Source organism: Carlito syrichta, unplaced genomic scaffold (assembly GCF_000164805.1).
Source record: "Carlito syrichta isolate Samal-C Ts95f unplaced genomic scaffold, Tarsius_syrichta-2.0.1 Scaffold309115, whole genome shotgun sequence".
NCBI lineage: Eukaryota > Metazoa > Chordata > Mammalia > Primates > Tarsiidae > Carlito > Carlito syrichta.
The window spans coordinates 1,091,047-1,100,362 of record NW_007253211.1 but is presented as its reverse complement, the minus strand read 5'-3'; the positions used below and the strand labels follow the sequence as shown (position 1 = coordinate 1,100,362).

Genomic DNA, 9,316 nt, shown 5'->3' with positions numbered 1-9,316 from the left:
CCTGCTGGGCTCCGGCGATCCTTTCGCCTCAGCCTTCCGAGTAGCCGGAATTACAGGCATGCACTACCACGCCTGGCTGATTTTTTGATTTATTGTAGAGATGAGGTCTCACTGCCCAGGCGGGTCTCGAACCCGCGGACTCAGGCAATCCACTCACCTCAGCCTCCCAAAGGCGCGGGATTACAGGCTGAGCCACCGAGCCCGGCTCAGCCAATTTTTAATAAAAAATATATATTATAGAAGTCAATGTTGGGTTCAACTGGAATAGACCCAAGGTAGCAAACACTTGCCTTTGAATCATGACTGTGGCAGCCACGAATGCTCCTGTTTGGTGTGGCCATTAGTGATGGATTTTCTGAATCGACAAAAAACTCCCAGTAAAATTTGAACAACACAAAGGACAGTCTTCCCTCAGTTTATGGTGGAGTTGAGTTTTGGAAAATTCAACGTTTGTCAAATCCATGCAAAAAATACTTGTCTCTAAAATATTATGACTCTGGGCCCAGAGCACTACCTGTAGGCAGGTGTCCATCTGCGAGTGTGTGGACCAGATATTTGCAAACAGGCATCACTCAGGGTGGTCTTTGTGGTGCAAACATCCAGCATCTCTGTTTTGCCCACCAAGGGCCAGCTGTGACAATGGTTGATACAACCCAAATTGCCCCCTACCCTGAACCAATTAAGCACCCCCTGGTGGGGCCCTACTCCCCACCACGCTGTTGGGAACCACCCTCTAACAAGGCAGTGAGAGCCACATGGTGACAGTGACAGGGAGTGGGGGCACTGGGGGAAGTTCTGGGAGCCCCAACCTAGCATAAAGAGACAGGAGGACCCCAGCTGCGTCTTGGGGGCTGAGCAGAATCTGTAAAGACATACTCTCTCCAGCAAACGGAGCTCTTGTTTCCAGAGATGACGCCCACTAGTGCCGGCAGGGCCAAGGTGGCTGGAGTTGGGGGTGGGCAGCCCTGGGGGCTTCATCTGCTGGCGGGATTGCCATGTGTTCTCCTCAGGGCATCCTCTCAGCAAGATCCCCTGCTCTCAAACCTGCCTCTGGGACTCCCCATTCTACTCAGCATTATCCAGGAGGCTCCAGATTCTCTAGGGTTCTTCCAGTGGCATGGGGGGTGGGACTTAGGAAAGCAAAGCTGCAGGCTAGGATGGCCCTGAGTCCCAGATGACCCCCTCCCTACAGATTGCCTCTTCAAAGTGTGCCCCATGAACCGCTACTCGGCCCAGAAGCAGTACTGGAAGGCCAAGCAGACCAAGCAGGACAAGGAGAAGATTGCTGATGTGGTGTTGCTGCAGAAGCTGCAGGTGTGTGTGATGCAGGTGTGCGTCTGTGCACATGTACCAGGAACCCAGGCGCATATGCAGAGCCACTGCTGATCAGAGCCAACTGGGGACCCAGGGCTGAGCTGGGTGGTTTTTAAAATGCCGATGTGCAAGAGATCAGTGTGAGTGGCTATGAATGAGGGGAAGTGGGGGATAGGGCGTCCACCCAGTGATCCATTAGTCTGTATAACTTCTGTGTGCCAATTAGAAGAAGACGCGCCTTGGCATAGCCCTATGCCAGGGCACATGGCTCAGTGAGTGGAATGTCGACACCACAGTGCAGTGAACAACCTGCACAACTATACATGAAGTTCCCAGGGGGTCCTGGAGACAGTGGCTCCAGGGAATGCAATTTGGGAACACTGGCCCTAGTCGTGACCTCTCCCCATGTTTTATAGAGTTGGGGTCTGGGGCCCTTAGATGTACACCTTCTATGGCCCTCCTATGAGTTTGCAATAGAGCCTGATGGCCCCCACGTCTCTGGCTCACCCTGGACACATGGACAGTGTTATGGTGCTCTGTTCATGGGCTCCTTGTGGGCAGTGGCTCAGTTCACATCCTGGGCAGTCTCCTCTGGAAAGAGCTCAGGTCCCAACCCCAGTTCTGATGGAACGGAGACTGGGTGGCTTTGGCTATGGTCAGCAACTTTGCAGCCTGCTTCTGAGTACCTTCCTCAACCCTGGTGCCCCACCCTTGTCATGCAGACCTTGCTTCTCTCTGTCCTTCCCCCCCGATCCCCCTTCTCTCCCAGGAAGTGGGTCTAGAATGGGGGAGGTGGACCCCACCCTACAGCTGTGAACTGGGCTGGAAAGCTGGGGCTGAGGTGGGCTCCCTGAGCTCTGGTATAAACAGCCCCATCTCTTCTGGAGTGGGGGCTGCTACAGGCTTCCTTCCTGTTGCTGAGGCTGAACTGGGACTCTGGTGTTCACACCTGCAGAATCACATACTCAGAACCACGTGTGGTCACACAGACACACATCATCGCCTTGTGGAAAGTCCCATGGTCCGTGGCAAGGCTCCCCACAGCTCTCTCACCCCAGTCTCGGTAGAGGACTGAGGGGGGAGGAGGAAAGGGCAGAGGGCCAGTCTGGTGGAGGAGACAGTGCCCTTGCCCTCAAGGACCCCCCAGTCTGATGGAGGAGACAGAGAGCCTATCCTCAAGCAGGGACAGAAGAGCCTAAAAAAGTGTCCCTCATGGGATGCAGACTAAGTCCTCAAGGCCACCAGAGTTGGATTCATCAGAGTTGGTTGTGGCCAGTCGCGGAAGGCTGCCTGGAGGCAGTGGGCTGGAAGTGCACACAGTTATGGAAGGGAGTGGGTGTTGGAGGGAGTCAGGAAATGGCACCAATCACCCCCCTGCCAGGGTTTGGGCTGGGGCAGGAGCCCCATATCAGGGGCTTCCGGAGTCTGGTGAGATGGTGGAGCTTCAAGTTGCTTGGGGTATCGGAGTAGAGGGGCTCAGGGTCCTGCTGGCTGAACCCTCCAGGACAGGTGGCAGGGGAGGGGGCAGGGATTGACTCCCTGCCCTGTGTGTGCTTGAAGACCTCGGGCTGTCCTCCACTCTCTGAGCCTCAGTCCCCCCTCAGTGGTGGCAGGGCGCAGGCTAGATGGCCTCCAAGGGTCACTCCATGCTGTGCCAGGGTGGGGGCCCCCAGGGCGTCCAAGCGTCCTGGGTGTGTGTGTGAGCGTGTGTGTATGCATGTGCGGGGCTGGGCGGCTGCCTCCCTCCAGGGGCGGTTCGAGCCCACCCCTCACCCGTATGTGTCTGCCCAGCATGCGGCTCAGATGGAGCAGAAGCAGAACGACACGGAGAACAAGAAGGTGCATGGGGATGTTGTGAAGTACGGCAGTGTTATCCAGGTGAGGCTGGGCAGGGCTAGGTGCCCTCTGCCAGGAGCGGCCGCCCCAGGAGTCTGTGTGACTGCGTCTGGTCCTGTGTGTACCAGTTGCTGTGTGGCCTGAGTGGCTGTGCCAGGGTGTGTTTTCAGCATGGTAGCCACAGGTATGGAGTCTGAGCTCAAATCTCGGCTCTGCCACTCCTTCATAGTGTGGCTTTGGGCAAGTTACTTATCTTCCTGGTGTCTCGGTTTCCCCATCTGTAAAATCAGGCAGTAATACCTTCGCTCTTGGGATTGTTGTAAATTACTTGAGCTAACGTATGCAAATTAAATATACTTTTTAATTTGCAAATACTATACCAATGATATGTAAAGTATTTAGAACATCTTTTTGTGATCCCCTGGGTGCCCAGCCCATTGTGCCCTTTGTGTGGTTGCGAGGTGTGGCTGTGTGTGTTGGGCTGTGTGTTTGTGACAATGTGTCTTACACTGTGTGTGCATCGAGGATGTGACCAGGGATCTGTGAGTCCCCCGTGCGTCCCCCTCCTGGGCCCCTGTGGCCCAGTGGCCTCATCCCACCCCCCACCCCCAGCTCCTGCACATGAAGAGCAACAAGTACCTGACAGTGAACAAGCGGCTGCCGGCCCTGCTGGAAAAGAACGCCATGCGGGTGACGCTGGATGCCACGGGCAACGAGGGCTCCTGGCTCTTCATCCAACCCTTCTGGAAGCTGCGGAGCAACGGGGACAATGTGAGGGCAGGGCTAGGGCTGGAGGGGCCCAGTGCAAGGTTCTGGTCACAAGTCCAGAGGGGCTTCTGTAGGGTCTTTGGTGTGGGGATGGGTGAGGTCATGTGCATTTCTTAGAAGGGCAGACAGAGAGGCCTGGAGCCTGATACCAGGAGGTGCCCTACCCTTACACCCTCACCCTGCTCCACCTGTCTGCTGTAGGTGGTTGTGGGGGACAAGGTGATCCTGAACCCTGTCAACGCCGGACAGCCTCTGCATGCCAGTAATTATGAGCTCAGCGACAATGCTGGCTGCAAGGAGGTAAGGGTTGGGGCCAGCGCTCTAGTGGAGGGGTGTCCACAATTCCCTGATGGTGGAGACACCCCGTCCCCTCCGCAGTCTCTGCCTCCAGCCCCATCTGGCCTGCTGGAAAACTCAGCTTCACTCTCATGCACCCACCTCCCAGTGTCTGCCCCGTCCTCCACCCCACAGGCTGGCAGCCCCAGTGTCCCTGGGTGTTGTCTGGGGGCTCTGATGGGAGAAGACTTCCTCCCCTTGGGCTGTTTTCTCCCTCACCCCCTCTCCAGGCCCTCTCTGGCAGGGGCTGGCCTGGCCTCAGGGGTCTCTCTGCCGTTCCCTAGGTCAACTCTGTGAACTGCAATACCAGCTGGAAGATCAACCTGTTCATGCAGTTCCGGGACCACCTGGAAGAGGTGTTGAAAGGGGTAAGGACTGGGAACCCCCCCCCCCACTGCTGCCCAGCTCTCCCCCAACAGCTCCTTCCTCTTCTTGCCTTCTCCCATCTGTCAGTCCCCAGGTCCCTACGGTTCCCCCAGCTCTGGGCCTCCCACCTCCCTCCACTCCCACAGGTCCCCATCCGCACGGCCCCCCAGACTGCCCCTTCCCTCGTCTCTGGCCACAGCTCCCCTCTCCATCCTCTCTGCGTCCTGGCTGGCCTCTGTTTCCTCTCTTGCTAAAGGGATGTCAGTGGACCGGGGGTTCCCATTCCCCTACCCTGGGGAGGGTCCACAGCCTTTGAACACCTTGTCCTCTTCCCCATGCCTGCTGCCTGGACCTGGGCCAGGCCCCCTACCCTTTGCCCTGAGCCCTCCTTGGAAGCGAGGCCTGTCCCCTGCTTCCAGACATGCCCTTGTGGGCACTAGCAGAAAAGGGGGGTTGGCAGGCCAGAGAGGGGATGGGCCTGTGGGGGCAGGGTCGCCTGGGAAATACTACAGTAAAGACTTTGAGAGGGACCAGAACTGAGGGCAGAGAGAGCTGTCTGGGGCTGCTGGAGAGACTATAATCCAGATGTGAAACTCCGTAATCCAGATGTGAAACCCCATAATCCACATGTGGGGGGGAGAGGGTTCAGAGGTGTCCTGATTTGGGCTGCAGAGGTTGGAACCAGCCTACAGGGAGAGGGTTCTTGTAGTGGGACAGAGAGGATGGCAGAGTGTGGGGCTTCTCAGCTAGGAGATCGAGCAGGTGCACCTGGCTGTGATACCTGTTGGAGAGACAGGTGACGGCCCGAGAGCAGGCACCCCAGGGAGGCCCGTGTTCACTGCACCCCACCCACCCCCTGCAGTGGCTCCCTCTGCCTCCTCCCCAGCCAGCCTTTCCCTGTCCCCCTTAAGCCGGTACACCATCCACACATCACTCAAGTCCCTGCCCAGGGACCACCCTTCCCAGAAGCCTTCCCTGATGACAGATTTCAGCCTCAATCTCTGCAGCCCTTAGAAATGGAGCATCACTTGGGCCTCCCCTGTGGCATTGCCCAGAGTGGTTTCCAGGGTCTCCGATCTGGCTCAGGGAGGACGTTAGAGGCCAGGCAACTCAGAAGCAAGACTTTCTCATGCAAAGTCCACCCCATGTCTGCCCTTACCCTGCACTGCCTGGACATAAAAGTCACTGGGTTCTGCCATGGTGACAGGCCCAGCCTGCACCTCATCACTTGTTCATGCGTTCTCGAGTTCACTTCCTGCATCTGCTCCCCGGATGTTCACTGAGTGCTTTGTCATGCCCTTAGTGGTGTGGTTGGAGCAGTGGCTATGTTCTGAGGCTGCTGGGTGGCAGGCTCGCAGGGAAGATCAAGGTGTGGGTCCTGGGACTGAGGCAAGGACTCATGTCCCACTTGCCGGTAGCTGCGTGACGCTCAGCAGGATGCTCACCTTCCATGGGCCTGAGTTTCTCCACCATAAAAAGGGAGGATGATGTATCTTTCCAGAGGGCTTGTGTGAAGCTCCGGTGAGAAAGTTGTTATAAGCTGCTTGCATGGTGGCTGGCACATGGTAGGTGTGAAGTGTGACTTCACTGTCATATTATTATTATCTTTTTTTCTGAGTAGGAGTCTTACTCTATTGCCCAGGTTGGAGCGCAGTGGCACACTGCTCACTGCACACAGCCTCAACCTGCTGGGCTCAGGTGATCCTTCCACCTCAGCCTTCCAAGTACCTAGAACCACAGGTGTGTGCCACCACGCCTGGCTAATCTTTTTTTTTGTGTGCGTGTTGGAGTATCACTCTGTCACCCAGACTGGAGTGCAGTGGCACACTTACAGCCGCTGCAGCCTCGACCTGCTGGCCTCAGGTGATCCTTCTGCCTCAGCCTTCCAAGTAGCTGGAATAACAGGTGTGCACTTCCACACCCGGCTTATTTTTTGGATTATTGTAGAGACGAGGTCTTACAAGTTTCCCAGGCTGGTCTCGAACCCCTGGGCTCAGACAGTCCTCTTGCCTCGGCTTCCTAAAGTGTTGGAATTACAGACACGAACCACACAGTCATATTATAATCCTCAATTTCTGCAAGGAGGTCATAGCATCCCCATTTTACAGAAGAGGTGACTGAGGCTCAGAGATGTTAAGGAACTGATCCAAGGTCACACATCTTCTAAGAGCAGAGCCAGGACCCAAACTTGGTCTCTGTCCAGAGTCCAAACCATTCCAGTCTCGCAGGGGAGCAAAAGAAATAGGCATGACTTACCCATATTCAGACAGAAAGGGCCCTAGGAAAGGCACAGCATGGCCTAGGGACATCTGAGGAGGTGGTGTCCCTCCTCCTTTATGGAGAGGATGCCTAAGATGGACTGTTAGAGGTGAGACAGTTTATCTACAGGTCCAGATAGGGAAGGAGACATCCAGTGTGTGTTCCACATGGGAAGGCTGGCAAGGGCTGTGGGTTCAGGGTTCTGATGAGGGCTGTGGGCCTGGGCTCTGGCTGCCCTCTGGCAAGGTTCAGCTTGCATCTGCCCTCTATGTGCCCTCTGGGGGGAGGCTCAGCTCGCATCCCCCCGCTGTGTGCCCTCTGGGGGGGGTTCAGCTCACATCCCCCCCTGCGTGCCAGCACTGGAAGGAGCAAGAGGGGCCCTGTCAGAGGCTGCCTGTGTCCGAGGCAGGTGGGGCTGAGCACTGGGACGGCCCTCGAGCCTGGTGGAGCCATGTCCATCCTGAGCCCTCCCTGCCTACAGGGGGATGTGGTGAGGCTGTTTCACGCAGAGCAAGAGAAGTTCCTGACGTGTGACGAGTACAAGGGCAAGCTGCAGGTGTTCCTGCGCACCACTCTGCGCCAGTCCGCTACTTCGGCCACCAGCTCCAACGCGCTCTGGGAGGTGGAGGTCAGAGTCTGCTCTCCGCACCCTGGGCTCCGCCCCTCCCCCTTCCCCACCATTCTGGAGGGTGGCCTCCAGAGCCAAGAGGCCAGGGAGGGTTGAGGCACCTGCCCACTCAGAGACCTCCAGGCCTCCCAGGGCCTGGGTTCTCCCTATCTGGGAAGTCTCTCCTTCCTGCCTCACCCCTGCACACCCCCAGGTGGTCCATCACGACCCCTGCCGTGGAGGAGCTGGCCACTGGAATGGCCTGTATCGCTTCAAGCACCTGGCCACGGGCAACTACCTGGCTGCTGAGGTGAGCGGAAGGTGGGCGGCATTCTGGGGCTTGGGCTGTGTGTGCACACATGGGCATGCAGAAGCATGGGTGCACACATCTGCACACGTAGACACACGAGCCTGTGAACCCTGGCTCATCTGCACTCATACATTTACTCACCAGACATTACCAAATAATGTATGATTATAAATAAGCCTAATAAGTATTACGGAGCACTTACTACGTGCAGGGCACTCTTCTAGGAGTTCTGTCTATAATGCACACGCTTGTGTGTTGGGGGCAGTGGTGTGCACAGGGGTGTGTGTGTATGTGTGTGTGTGTGTGTGTGTGTGTGTGTGTGTGTTTTGGGTGAGGTGGGCACCACAGGACAATGGGGGACTGCCCACCTGGATCCTATGTGGGTGGCCAGTGTTTTGGGGTGGAGTCATGTGGGTGTCGCTTGGTGTCCAGTAGCTCCCCATCCTGTTTCTCTGTCCAGGAGAACCCCAGCTACAAAGGTGATGCCTCAGACCCTAAGGCTGCAGGAATGGTGAGGACCAAGCAGGGCTCAGAGTGACCATGGTGGTCAGAGTGACCATGAAACCCTGGGAGGTGGGCTGGAGGGAGAAGGCCTCTCAGGTGGGACCTCAGGAGACTTCAGGGCCTGAGAGGAGAGAGGTGCTTCTGTCTGATCTGGGGTCCTCACCTAGGGTGCCCAGGGCCGCTCAGGCCGCAGAAATGCTGGAGAGAAGATCAAGTATCGCCTGGTGGCTGTGCCTCATGGCAATGATATTGCCTCTCTCTTTGAACTGGACCCTACTACGCTGCAGAAAACTGACTCTCTTGTGCCCCGGTGGGTATGCTTCACACGCCTGGGGCTGGCTTCGGTGCCCAGACTGGGCCATCCTGTCTCCTGACTCTCAGATACCCCACTTCTTTGTCTTCCTGAGGCCCTGTGGCCTTTGGGGGTCTCCACAAGTCCCATCCCTGTGGGGATCTGGCCCTGAGCTCATCGACTCTGACCACTGTCGCATGCTTACTTGGGCCAGTACCGGGTTCTGCATGCTGGGTGCTGCCTTGTGCCCACTGTATTGTCAAGACACCCTCTCTCTGCTGTTATTTATCAGTCGCCTGCCACAGTTGGTCTGGATGCCCAAGCACAGGCTAGGGCACAGCAGCACGGGGACCTAATACTGGGGTGGTGGAAGACTGGACTCCCTGACCTTCAAGGTTCCCTCAACCCTGAGATTCTAGGATGTAATAACAAGAAACTTCCAGAGCATCAATCTAGTCTTTAACATGTACTATCTCTATGACCTCCATTACTCTGCCTCAGTCTTCTCATTTGTAAAGTGGGAATATCAAGTTTACCTATCAAGGCCTGGCATGGTGGCTCAAGCCTATAATCCCAGCACTTTGGGAGGCCAAGCTGGGAGGATCGCTTGAAGTCAGGAGTTCCAGACCAGCCTGGGTAGCACAGTGAGACCCTATCTCTAAAAAGAATTTTTTTTTTTTTTTTGAGTTGGAGTCTCACTCTGCCGCCCAGACTGGAGTGCAGT

The 9,316-nt window shown here is 56.5% G+C and overlaps 1 protein-coding gene across 1 annotated transcript in view; it reads left to right on the top strand.

The window, feature by feature from the left end:
- ITPR3 (inositol 1,4,5-trisphosphate receptor type 3) overlaps positions 1-9,316 on the top strand; it is a 78,077-nt gene that overhangs the window by 31,975 nt on the left and 36,786 nt on the right. The window contains exons 3-11 of the mRNA XM_008066829.1: positions 1,193-1,314; positions 3,106-3,192; positions 3,763-3,921; positions 4,120-4,218; positions 4,539-4,622; positions 7,361-7,507; positions 7,701-7,796; positions 8,257-8,307; positions 8,468-8,610. Of these exons, the coding sequence (XP_008065020.1) occupies positions 1,193-1,314; positions 3,106-3,192; positions 3,763-3,921; positions 4,120-4,218; positions 4,539-4,622; positions 7,361-7,507; positions 7,701-7,796; positions 8,257-8,307; positions 8,468-8,610 (988 nt within the window). The remainder of the gene's footprint in view (positions 1-1,192; positions 1,315-3,105; positions 3,193-3,762; positions 3,922-4,119; positions 4,219-4,538; positions 4,623-7,360; positions 7,508-7,700; positions 7,797-8,256; positions 8,308-8,467; positions 8,611-9,316) is intronic.